Raw genomic sequence first — 13,033 nt, forward strand, 5'->3', positions numbered from 1 at the left:
GATGATCGAACTTGATATAGCTTGATATATTCAACGGTAATGCCCCCCAGTATTCGAGGTTGATTGTAAAGAGGCCTTGGATACTGTAGACTTGTTCTAAATTAGCACGATCAATGGTTGCCTCATTAAAAACCTTGCCGAAAAACCCATTTGGGATAAAACCGGTGTAAGGAAAAAAGAGTGCAACGCGTGCTTTCGAGCTTGAAGGCTTCGGATTGACTAATCCATCCCTGTTCCTGGTCGAACTCCTGCAAGGGTTAGTTTCAAAATATAAATGAACATGGGGGAGGGGGGGTCGTACCTTAGCAGTAGTATCGTTTTAGGTGTGACACATTCCAATTGCTTGGTATTTGTTTGCCATTTATCACGCCGAGCTTGTAGGATCCTTTACCGACGATTTAGAGAATTTGATACGGTCCTTCCCAGTTAGGACCCAATTTTCCTTCATTTGGATTTCGGGTGTTGAGGGTAACTTTCCTTAACACTAAGTCTCCGATTTTAAAATATCGAAGATTGGTTCTTCGATTATAATACCTTTCGATCCGCTGTTTTTGAGCGGCAAATCAGACGAGGGTCGATTCTAGTTTTTCGTCCAATAATTCAAGGTTCATGTTCATCGTCTCGTTATTCGACTCATTTGTTGCTTATCGAAACCTGATGCTAGGTTCTCCGACCTCAACCGAGATAAGAGCCTCAGCGCCATAAACCAACGAGAATGGTGTCGCTCCGGTACTTGATTTCGATGTTGTGCGGTATGCCCACATGATTTCGGGTAGTATTTCTCTCTATTTTCTTTTAGCGCTGGCTAATCTTTTCTTAAGATTTTGGATGATGGTTTTGTTGGTCGATTCGGCCTGTCCGTTCCCTCTGGGATGATAAGGTGTTGATAGGATCCTTTTGATTTTGTGATCTTCAAGAAATTTGGTTACTTTGCTTCCGATGAATTGTTTTCCATTGTCACATACAATTTTGGATGGCATCCCGAACTGACATATGATGTGGTCCCAAATGAATTCTATCACTTCCCTTTCTCTGACTTTCTCTAAAGCCTGTGCTTCAACCAATTTAGAGAAATAATCAGTCATAAACAAAATAAACTGAACCTTACCTGGGGCCGATGGGAGGGGGTCGACGATGCCCATTTCCCATTTCATGAAAGGCCAAGGAGCTAGGACCGAGTGGAGAAGTTACCTGGGTTGATGAATCATGGGTTCATGTCTTTGACATTTGTCACATTTTTGAACGAACTCCCTTGCAACTTTATCCATATCGATCGAATAATATCCTGCTCTGATTATCTTGTGGACTAATGAATCGGCACCGGAATGATTCCCACAAGTGCCCTCGTGAATCTTACATAGGATGTAGTCGGTATCTCCTGGTCCCAAACATATTGCTAGTGGACCATCAAACGTCCTTCTAAACAGCGTTCCATCATTGGATAAGGTGAATCGTGCAGCTTTTGTGCGTAGAGTTCTCGATTCCTTTGGATCCGATGGAAGTTTTCCGTTCTTGAAGTACTCTATATATTTGTTTCTCCAATCCCAGGTTAGACTAGTGGAGTTTATCTCAGCATGGCCTTCCTCGATTACCGATTTCATGAGTTGCACGACAGTCCCCGAGTTGAGTTCGTCATCCTCGACCGACGACCCTAAGTTTGCAAGAGCATCGGCCTTACTATTCTTCTCTCGAAGTACATGTTGCAAAGACCATTCCTTAAATCGATGTAGAGTCACTTGCAATTTATCCAAGTACCTCTGCATTCGATCTTCCCGGACTTCAAAAGTCCCGTTGACTTGATTTACCACGAGGAGGGAATCACATTTAGCCTTCACGACCTCGGCTCCCAAGCTTCTAGCTAGTTCGAGACCTGCAATCACGGCCTCATACTCGGCCTCATTGTTAGTCAATTTTGTAGTTTTAATAGACTGTCTAACTATATTTCCCGTGGGAGATTTTAGTACGATGCCCAGTCCGGACCCCTTTGTGTTCGAGGCACCGTCCGTAAAGAGGGTCCAGATTCTTGAAGGGGTACTCAATTTTATCAGTAATTCCTTTTTGATCTCGGGTACGAAGGCCGGCGTAAAGTCTGCCACAAAGTCTGCTAAGATATGGGATTTGATAGTGGTTCGAGGTCGATACTTGATGTCGTACCCGTCGATCTCTATGACCTATTTGGCCAATCGACCTGAAAGCTCAGGTTTGTGTAAAATATTTCGCAGAGGATAGGTTGTTACAACATGTATCGGATGGCACTGGAAATATGGTTTTAACTTCCTAGAGGCACTTATTAAAGCAAGTGCCAAATTTTCAAAGTGTGGATATCTAGTTTCAGCTTCGCCTAGAGTTCGACTGACATAATAAATAGGTAATTGAGTACCTCGCTCTTCTCGAATTAGGACTCCACTTACCGCTACCTCCGAGACAGCTAGATATAGGTAAAGTTATTCGTCTGCCTTCGGGGTATGAAGCAACGGAGGGCTCGATAGATACCGTTTTAGCTCTTCCAAAGCCTGATGACATTCCGGAGTCCATGAAACAATGCTTTTCTTTTTAAGCAAAGAGAAAAATCGGTGGCTCCTATCCGAGGATCTCGAAATCAATCGTCCCAGGGCGGCTATCCATCCCGTTTGCCTTTGTACGGCCTTTACATTATCTACCACTGGGATGTCTTCAATTGCTTTGATTTTATCGGGGTTAATCTCGATTCCTCGATTGGACACCATGAAACCGAGAAACTTGCCCGAGCCAACCCCGAAAGCACATTTTTTGGGTTTGAGCTTCATATTGTACTCCTTTAGTATGTTGAAAGTTTCCTTCAAATGCTTTAAATGGTCCTCTGCTCGCAGAGATTTTGACCAACATGTCATCAATATAAACATCCATTGAGTTTCTTATTTGCTTTTCGAACATTCTGTTTACTAGGCGTTGGTAAGTTGCACCAGCATTTTTTAGGCCAAATGGAATTACATTATAGTAGTAGGTCCCGTACTTGGTGATAAAGGAGGTCTTTTCCTGATCCTTCGGGTTCATCTGTATTTAGTTGTACCCAGAATAGGCATCGAGAAAATTGAGAGTCTCGTGGCCAGCCGTGGCATCGATCATACGATCGATATTAGGCAAAGGAAAAGAGTTCTTAGGGCATGTTTTATTTAGGTCTTTATAATCTATACACATTCTAAGTTTGTTCCCCTTTTTAGGGACTACCACGAAATTTGCTAGCCATTCGGGGTACTTTACTTCCCGAATGGACACTATTTTAAGAAGTTTGGTTACCTCGTCTTTTATGAAGGCGTGTTTGACCTCGGACTGGAGCCTCCTTTTTTGTTTTACCGGGTGGAATTTTGGGTCCAAGCTTAGCTTATGAGCGGTGATTCCCGGTGGGATACCTGTCATGTCAAGATGGGACCAAGCGAAACAGTCTATGTTAGCAATAAGAAATTGAATAAGCTTTCTCCTGATCTCGGGATCAAACCCCGTGCCCAGGTATACCTTTCATTTGGGAAGATATTCGATTAGTATGACTTGCTCTAGTTCTTCGACTGTTGATTGGGTGGCGTCAGAATCATCAGGGACCATGAAAGATCGAGGGATCCTATGTTCATCATCTCCGTCAGTCTTCTGATTCTTTAATTGGGTCAAAGCTGACATTTGTAATTGCTATTAGGTATTTCGTTCCTCCTTCAAACCCGATGCTCTTGCTGATGATAATGATGACATGGGAATCACTTCATCGATGACAAACATTTCTCTCACGGCCGGTTGCTCCCCGTAGACCATTTTGATTCCCTCTGATGTTGGGAACTTCAAAACCTGGTGGAGGGTCGAGGGTACAACCCTCATATTGTGGATCCACGGCCTTCCGAACAGGGCATTGTATCTCATATCGCCTTCGATTACGTGGAACTTCGTTTCTTGGATGGTTCCGGCCACGTTAACTGGCAAGATTATTTCTCCCTTAGTAGCTTCACATGCCATGTTGAATCCATTTAGTACTAAGGTTGCAGGCACGATCTGGTTTTGTAGACCGAGTTGTTCTACGACCCTCGATTGAATGATATTGACCGAACTACCTGGATTAATCAACACACGTTTAACTTGAGTTTTATTCATAAGTACATATATTAGCAGTACATCGTTATGTGGTTGCATGATTCCTTCCACATCTTCGTTATTAAAGGACAAGGTTCCTTCAGGGGCGTAATCCTGAGTCCGGGATCACTTTTCTCTTACAACCGTCATCTTAGTGCGTTTAAGCACCGGCCACTAGGGGTATCGATCCCACCAATGATCATGTGGAAAATGTGTTGTGGCTCTTCTTGTTCGTTTTGTCTATTGAAATTCATGTTTTTGAAATGGTTTTTGGCCCTGTCACTTAAAAATTCTCGAAGGTTCCCTTTGTTAAATAACTGAGCTACCTCCTCTCTTAGTTGCCTGCAATCTTCCGTTCTGTGGCCATGAGTGCCATGATATTCTCACATTTGATTGGGATTCCTCTGGGCAGGATCGGTCTGTATAGGTCGAGGCCATTTATTATCTTTGATGCGTCTGATAGCCAACACGATAGAGGATGCATCGATGCTGAAGTTGTACTCTGATAACTGAGGTTCTTCCCTGGGTTCGGTATGCATGTCAAACCTATTCTTGTTCATCAACCCCCGAGACCCTTGGCCTCGATCATTTCTTTTTTCACCTCGTACGGGGTTGCGTGAAGGTTCTCTACCCCTATGATCTCCGTTATATGGACGATATCGATCCTTATTCGCCCTTGGTTCTCGGTTGATATCCCTTTTAGTATCGGACCCAGAACCCAATTGGTCGTCTTCGACTCTTATTTTGGATTGATACCGATTGTGCATATCGGCCCAAGTAATAGCTGGGTACTCGATCAAGTTATGCTTCAGCCGCCGTGAAGCCATCGAGCTTCATTCGTTTAGACCTTAATTGAAAGCTTGAATAGCCAAATCATCTGTGACTGGTGGTAGATCCATTCATTCCATTTGGAAACGAGATACAAATTCTCTTAGCATCTTGCTATCCTTTTGTCTTACCTTGAATAGGTCTGTCTTCCTGGTTTCGACCTTTATGGACCGGGCATGTGCTTTTACGAAAGAATCTGCAAGCATAGCAAAAGAATCGATAGAGTTAGACGGTAAATTATGATACCATATCATTGCTTCCTTTGAGAGGGTTTCACCGAATGTTTTCAACAATATAGATTCGATCTCATCGTCCTCTAGATCGTTCCCTTTGATGGTATATGTGTAAGAGGTGATATGCTCATTGGGGTCGGTCGTTCCATTTTATTTAGGAATCTCGGGCATGCAAAACTTCTTTGGGATCGGTTTAGGAGTCGCGCTTGGGTGGAAAGGCTTTTTTATGGATTGTTTGGAATCTAAGCCCTTCAATATCGGTGGTGCCCCCGGGATCTGATCAACCCTGGAGTTATATGTTTCCACTTTGTTGTCGTTTGCCTTGATCCTCCTTTCTCCTGACTCTATTCGTTTTGTTAGTTCTTCGACCATCTTAACAATTTTGGGATTAGTCCCCATTATTGCTCATTTGACCTTACTATAGCTGGTCCCATTTTGTGGGTGACTTCTTGGGGCGGACTCGGCTCGAGTCTGGTCGGTGCCTGGGTTTGGCTCTGAAATTGGGTTATTTCTACTTGTTGAGCTTGCAACATCTCGAAGACCATACGCAAGCTGATTCCGTTTTCCTCAGCATTTTGGGTATTTCGAGTTGAAGACCGAGTTCCACCATGAATGATGTTTTCAGGGTCGGAACGTTGGTTTGCCTCAATGGCCGCATGTGAATTGACGTCTATTGGCTCTTTGACTTGAGCTCCAACGGTATCGACAAGTGGTCTTCCACCCCCGGGGGTTAAGTTGTTGTTCTCATCTTGAAGGCCAGCTTCTTTGTCGATAGGTAGGGCCATTGATTGAGAATTCGTCATTTTCAACCTGAAATCAAAGATACTTCCAAGAGCAAGTGTAAAATGGTGTGTTTTGTAGAGATTCGTACCAAACAACTACTGTTATCCTTAGCCCCACGGTAGGCGCCAAATTAGTTACGCGAAAAACAGATATAGTTGAATTTGTACGTAGTTCTAAGGGTACGTGGTATAACTTGACACAAATCGTAAAAGTGGGTAGAAATGTTGAATATAGACCGTAAACACTGAAATACGAACAAAGTTAAAAAGGGGAATGATTTATGAATAAGCAAAATGAATCAATGTATAAAGCTGAAAGGGATAATCTCCCAGAATGGGGGTGTATCAACAGTATCTGAATTATCTTCTATATCACTGCCTTCATGGTCCCCTTTACAGAAATGTATCCATCCCTCTTATAGTGGAGGGATCCTACTTTAGATATAATTAAAAATACATGGTGGGGAACCCATGATAAATTAGCTTTTCCCTAATTACCGCTGAGATTCTCTCCCTTAGTGCGGCTGTAACGGCTCTTGTCTATGAGCTCGATCTTGATTGGGCTTGATATTGATCGATCTCCAAATTCAGAGCTCGATATTGACTCGAGCTAAATATTATTTCGGGGCCCGGTATTAATTCGGGCTCGGTATTGGTCGGTCTCTGGCTCTTAAGCTAGATAACATTGCTTCATATCCGAGTTCGATTTGGACTCGAGCTTGGTAATGACTTCGAGCTCGGTATTTGATCGGTCCCTGAAACTCGAAGCTCGGTAACCTGGCTTCAGACCTCATCTCGATATTATGAAGATGCTCTTCGGTCGATTAAGTTCCCATCTTTACCAATCATACGAAAGTCATAACCGGTTTTGACCGTATACACAATGTTTTTATGTTGAGCATATCAGAACAAAGATCTCTAAAAACAAATTAAAAAATAACATTTCTGGACAGTAGTGTTGAACTTGAATTGACAGAACAGTTGGAATTATGATCTCTTGGCTTCTTCATGACAAAAAATAATGAGTATGAAACGTGAAAAATAAGACAAATATACAAGTAGAAAGATACTGAGAAGATAACAGAACCACAAATAGGTTATTAATGTGAAGATTATCTTTAAACTCATTGTCTGAAGAAGCAGCACATCAAGGAAAATTTGTTCTTCGTATGTTTGTTTTTGCTCCTCCCCTTACCATGGTCATGGATGCAACAGGATCTACCCAACAACCGCAAGCTAGTATATATCCACCTCTATAAGTCACAACTCTCCATAACTCCAGTCAAATGTTTAATGAGGTTATTACAATTTAAAGTTCTGTTTAAAGACGTGTTGTTTCTTTCCTCCATACTCACCAGGTTATGCATATTGGAATAGTGCTGGTCTACTATTTATAATTTTGCCATTACTCTCTTTTAGAGAGAAAAATGTTAAATTTTTATTTGGTTCCAAATTAAAGAGTCTGGTGCTTGAGATAATGTGACAGAAGAGGCGCCTTCTCAGTATGATAAGGTGCCTTTTTATTTCTCCATTTATATTATTTAGTAACCACAATAACTGAATTGAGTAATTACATTTTTCATTTAATTTATAATTAGAGAAAAGGCAAATAAAAAAAAGGAGAAAAAAGATAAGTAGGTTTCATTTGCCAAAAAGAGGTACCAAGTCAACACTATTTGTCCCTCCTTTATATTAATTAATTAATTAATATTAATATTAATTTCAGGAGCAATAAATATTAAAAAAATTCAATACAAAGTTTAGTTTTATATTTTTAATTATTATTGAATTCTTCCTTTTCATTCTTTTTCTCTTCTTTTGTATTTGGACTATTTTGAATTTCCAAAATAAGGTATAAGATAAAGGGAAAATAGAGAAAATATAACTTCTAAAACACTAAATGAAAAATGAGAGCATATTACTTTTAGAATAGTTAACAAAGTTCAACACAAAGTTAAAGTTGATTTATATTTTTGTGATATTATGTAAAATTCAAGACTCCAAAATATAATCAATTTTAAACAATCAAGGTGAAACAAAGGAGAAGAAATACGATAGGAGTAGGAGGAGGAGTCTTTATTTCCTACTACATAGAAAAGAGCATAATTTCGCAAAAGAATGACATATACCAGCTAACCAGGAGGAACCCATTGACCCAACTTCACAAAAAGTGTAACTACTCATATCAAGTTAAACTCTTCAAATTTAACAAAAAATAGTTTTATATAAATACACGAACACAAAGACCGTGAGCTCAACTTTATAAGAAGAAAGCAAAAGAACATAACATATGCCAATGAATTTCGATCCCTTTGTTGGTAACGCACTCTCTGAAACAATCATCCAACCACATCGTTCAAACATATAAATTTTAATCATTTACGAAAAGAAGAAATTGGTTTATTTAACACAATTGTTTTTAAAAAGAAGACACACCCCTTTCTACGGTATATATATTTATTGCTCTAAACAAAATATGTCCACGATGAACCTTACTTAATTTAAGCTTTCAAGAATGATAGAAGTAGCAGAAATACTCTAATAGACTAATACTAAAGTAAGAATCACCTGTAGTTGGTTAAGAGGGGTGCGCAGGCTATAGAGGCTGCTCGGCAAACCAAAGATCTGAACCGTATCATCCTCCTTTTGTCGCAGTGCTGGTGGTGTTACCTTCTTTCTTTCTTGTATACCTCTATGGATACAATGCACTCGATTAATTGTAATAAGTTATTGATAATAGTTACATCTCTTCGTAAATATCACAAAAACTAAAAAAAAAAGAATATGACATCAGTTACAACTTTTCATTACCCTCTCTAATTGCATAATAAACAAACAATAACTGGTGAGAGAAAAAGGCAAACATCTCAGATTATACTCAATAACATTTCACCAAACTATCTACGATAAATAACACAAACTTATGATAAACCGAATTAATGTGAAAGAAAGAGAATCAAAAAGCTAATAGATGGAAAATACATACTTACTACTGTAATATTTTGTAGCCATTCTGCTACGCTATTTTTAACATCTTTTTAAGACAATGATTCTAAGTTAAACACACACAGATACACACAAAAATACAAATCAAATCTTGAAGGAACATTCATGCTTTTTATTGCTAAACATGAATATTATCAAAAAAGAAATGAATGAAGAGCTTGAGTAGATGAGAGAATTTAAGAAGTAAACCAAGCAAAATAAATCTCCTAATAAAGCAAAGTTTGGAGGATGGAAACATAGGTCATGAATAAAAAGGAGCAAAAGAAAAACGAAAAACTTGGTGAAAAATTAAGGTTTTTGTTTTTGCTGGGCACAGTTGTATTCAAGAAGGATCAGTGAGGGGGGACAGGCCTAACCTCATAAAATAAAACTTGGTGATTTCATCACCCAAAACAAATAACAGAAAACAAAAGGAACCAGAGGAGAAATATACAGAAGGCAGTTCTCCCTCTAAGAAGATCAAAGGATACAACTCTAGCTGACAAAAAAATTAGCTTTCTCGAATTTAGTTCTGATACTTGGCATTTGCCACTTATCCAAGAGGAAATAGCCTTTAGCACATGTAGGAAGTTGTTGATATGAGTTGATAGTTATGATATTACCCGAGGTAGAGGCCAGTTTTGCAAGACAGACTGCAACTTGGTTGCCTTCTCTGTAACAATGCTTAACTCTTACATTGTCCTGTTGAATAGTCTGCAGCATTCTATCAATCGTTTGTTTGATTTTCAGATTGTTGGTGTCCCTATTTATCAACATGTTTGCAATCACCATAGAATCGAGTTCGAGGATAAAATTAGTGTAGCCTTGTAGCTTGCAATATTTCATTCCAAACTCAGCAGCTAGAGCCTCCGCAGTATTACTGTTATCACACTAGACAGCCTTCGAGAAGGCCATAATAAGATCACCGTTGCTATTCCTTAAGATGCCTCCTATACCTTCTTTGTTGTTTTCTCTGATGTAACTACCATCAGTATTAACTTTGATACATCCCTGATTTGGTGTCGACCATAATACTTGACTCCAGCTTTGCATTGGTTTCAACCTTTCAATTCTTTGGCAGAAATCTGGCCAAGGGAGGTGGTTATCCCAGCTTGGTATAATCTTCGAAATGGCACCTTTGATATTCCAGATAGCTTGATGCACCATCATGTTGGGTTGGAACTTCTTCTGATTACCATATTTACACGATGTCCATTGTTTCCATAGTTCCCAGCATATTGTTAAAGGAGCTATTTGAAGGATTAAGTTATGGACCCTGTTCTTTGAGCTTGTTTCCCACCATCTCTTGAAGGTGCCCACCACCGGCTCTCTTTGATGCCTTATTCCCAGTGGATTGCCAATTATATTCCATGTTATTTTTTCTGCCTCACTTCCATTGAATACATGTTCCATAGTCTCCACCTGCGGCAAACAACAACAAGAACATCTAAAAACAATATTAGTGCCAAATTTACCAATAATATCATCAAACGGTAGTCGCCTTTTCAGTAACCTCCAGGATAGGAAGAAGATTTTAAAAACTATAGACTTTTGCCAAATCTTACTAATGAAGTTATTCTTCTGCTTTTTCATTCGCACTAAGTGCCAAGCCGATTTGTTATTGAAATGACCATCTTCAGCTAAATTTCATATTGGAAAGTCCTTAAGATTTATGTTGCCAATATCCACCTTATTAACAATATCCAATAGGTGAGGAGGGATAGTGGCTGCCAATTTGTTGGTGTCCCAGGTACCTTCATGGATAAAATTTTTAATGAGTAGCTTGGGAGATTTAGCCGGGCCCTGAACTACCTTGGCCAAAGCACCTTTGCCCGTCTAGTTATCCCACAAGAAACTAGAGTTGCCTGGTTGAATTTTTTAAATGATATTTGGCTCAGCTTTGATCCTTGCCTTCGTCAAATCTCTCCAAAAGTGAGTGAGATGGGGTAGGAACTTTGGTAACCAAGTGAGCTCTTTTACAATATTTAGTATTATGAAAAGTGGACAAGAGGGATGGTTGAGTCATGAATCTCCACCATCTTTTCAGAGAGAGCGTTTCAGTTATATCTTCCATTCTCCTGACCCCCACACCCCCCTCATCTTTAGGTAGGCAGAGATTATTCCATGAGGACCATTGATAGTTGTTTTTTCCTTCAGAAGACCCCCAGAAAAAATTGTTGAAGTATTTTTCCATAAGCTTGATGATGCCTTTGGGAGGGTTCATAGCAGATACAATATAGGTAGTCAAGGATTGGAGGACATGTTTGATTAAGGTTATCTTCCCTCCGTAGGAAAGCATCTTCCCCTTCCAACCGTTGAGTCTTTTCACAATTTTGGCTAGCATGCCATCAAAGATGCTAATTTTCTTCCTGCCATTGTAGGTTGGACATCCGAGATAATTGAAAGGGAAGGTCTTGTCCATATAACCAAAATTTCTTTGGATTATATTAATTCTGCTAGCATAGGTGTTCGGAGCAGTAACAAAGAAACTCTTGTCGTTGTTCACTTTTTGACCTGATGCTTTTTCATACTTTCTTATCCGACTCTTAATGAGTTTTATCGAGTGCTTATCACCTCCAGTGCATATCATTATATCACCGGCATAAGCAAGGTGAGTAATGATAGGCCCTCTATGGTCCATGGAGAATGGGGTGAAGTTGTTGTGAGTAGTAAGATTGTTTAAGGACCTGGACAGTACCTCAGCTCCAATATTGAACAGGGAAAGAGATAACGGGTCACCGTGTTTGAGACCTTGCAAGGATGTGAAGAAACCTTTTCTGGACCCATTAATAATAATAGAATACCACACATCACTAACCAATCTCCAAATTATTTCAATCCAAGCTTCTGAAAAGCCAAATTTTCTCATGACGGCCATTAGAAAAATCCAGGACATTCTATCGTAGGCTTTAGCCATATCCAGCTTGATAACCATATTACCCCCATTATTGTTCTGACTTATGTTGTGGACAATTTCTTGTGCTAATTGCACATTGTCAGTAATCATCCTGCCCTTGACGAAACCACTTTGATTAATGAAAATTATTTTCTCAAGCATAGGGTTCAGTCTTCTAGAAAGAATTTTAGAAATAATTTTTTCGGTGAAGTTGCTCAGGCTAATAGGCCTGAACTCAGAGAAGTTGGCTGGGGAGTCTATTTGGGAATTAGAATCAGACATGTATGATTATAGAATTTGGTCATGCCCCTTCCATTGAAATAGTTCTGCACAAAGTCTACAATATCATACTTGATGATATTCCAGCATTTGTGATAGAAGGTGCTATTAAATCCATCCGGTCCCGCTGCACTTGAAGTATTCATACTAAATACAGCATCTCTGATCTCATCCTCATTAGGTATATCATTGAGCATATCATTATCTTCCTCAGTGATACATTTAGGGATACAGTTGAGGACCTCATGATTACTGAATTGATGCTGAAGGTTAAACAGATGGTTGAAGTGATGCACAACCACCCTTGAAATATTTTCATCCCCTTGGACCCATGAGCCATTTTGATCCTTCATCGTGTGAAGATGGAGACTACATCTCCTGTTTCTAATTAAACTATGGAAGTATTTGGTGTTGCTATCCCCTTCTTCATACCATTTCCGCTGAGCTTTCTGTCTAAGGATCGCATCTTGCATACCTAGCCACTTGATGTATTCTACCTGGCCTTTATTGAGCTCTTCTATGGATTCATCTGTGTAGTTAATAGTGTCAATCTCTTCTAGGTTTACCATTTTTGCTTCCCATATGTTAACTTGTTCAAAAATATTTCCAATCTTCTCTTTCGACCATCTAGTGAGACTCTTACTAAGAAGTTTTAATTTTTGTTGTAGCCTCCACATGGGGTTTCCAGGAACTTGAGTGCTCCAAACCTCTTCTACCACGTTCATGAATGATGGTTGCTCAGCCCAAAAATCTAGGAATTTGAAGTATTTGATGTCAACTTGAGGCTCCTTTTAACATTTGATGAGGAGAGGCCTATGATCTGAGCCATTTCTAGCTAGGTGCTTGACCATATTAATCTGGAAAAGTTGGCTCCATAGGTTGTTAACAAAGACTCTGTCGATTCTCTTCTAAATCCTTTTTCTAGCTCTCTAGTTGTT

General features: G+C 39.6%; 1 protein-coding gene across 1 annotated transcript; it reads right to left on the reverse strand.

The window, feature by feature from the left end:
* Window positions 1-12,073: 12,073 nt before the first annotated feature.
* Window positions 12,074-12,664, reverse strand: LOC142180163 (uncharacterized). Its single transcript, XM_075251102.1, has one exon. The coding sequence runs from the start codon at window positions 12,662-12,664 to the stop codon at window positions 12,074-12,076; it is 591 nt and encodes a 196-aa protein (XP_075107203.1).
* Window positions 12,665-13,033: the final 369 nt, after the last annotated feature.

The sequence above is a fragment of the Nicotiana tabacum genome, chromosome 4 (assembly GCF_000715075.1).
Source record: "Nicotiana tabacum cultivar K326 chromosome 4, ASM71507v2, whole genome shotgun sequence".
NCBI lineage: Eukaryota > Viridiplantae > Streptophyta > Magnoliopsida > Solanales > Solanaceae > Nicotiana > Nicotiana tabacum.

Excerpts from the sequence above, each read along its gene's own strand:
- LOC142180163 (XM_075251102.1), bottom strand. The coding sequence starts at position 12,664 with ATGGTAAACCTAGAAGAGATTGACACTATTAACTACACAGATGAATCC.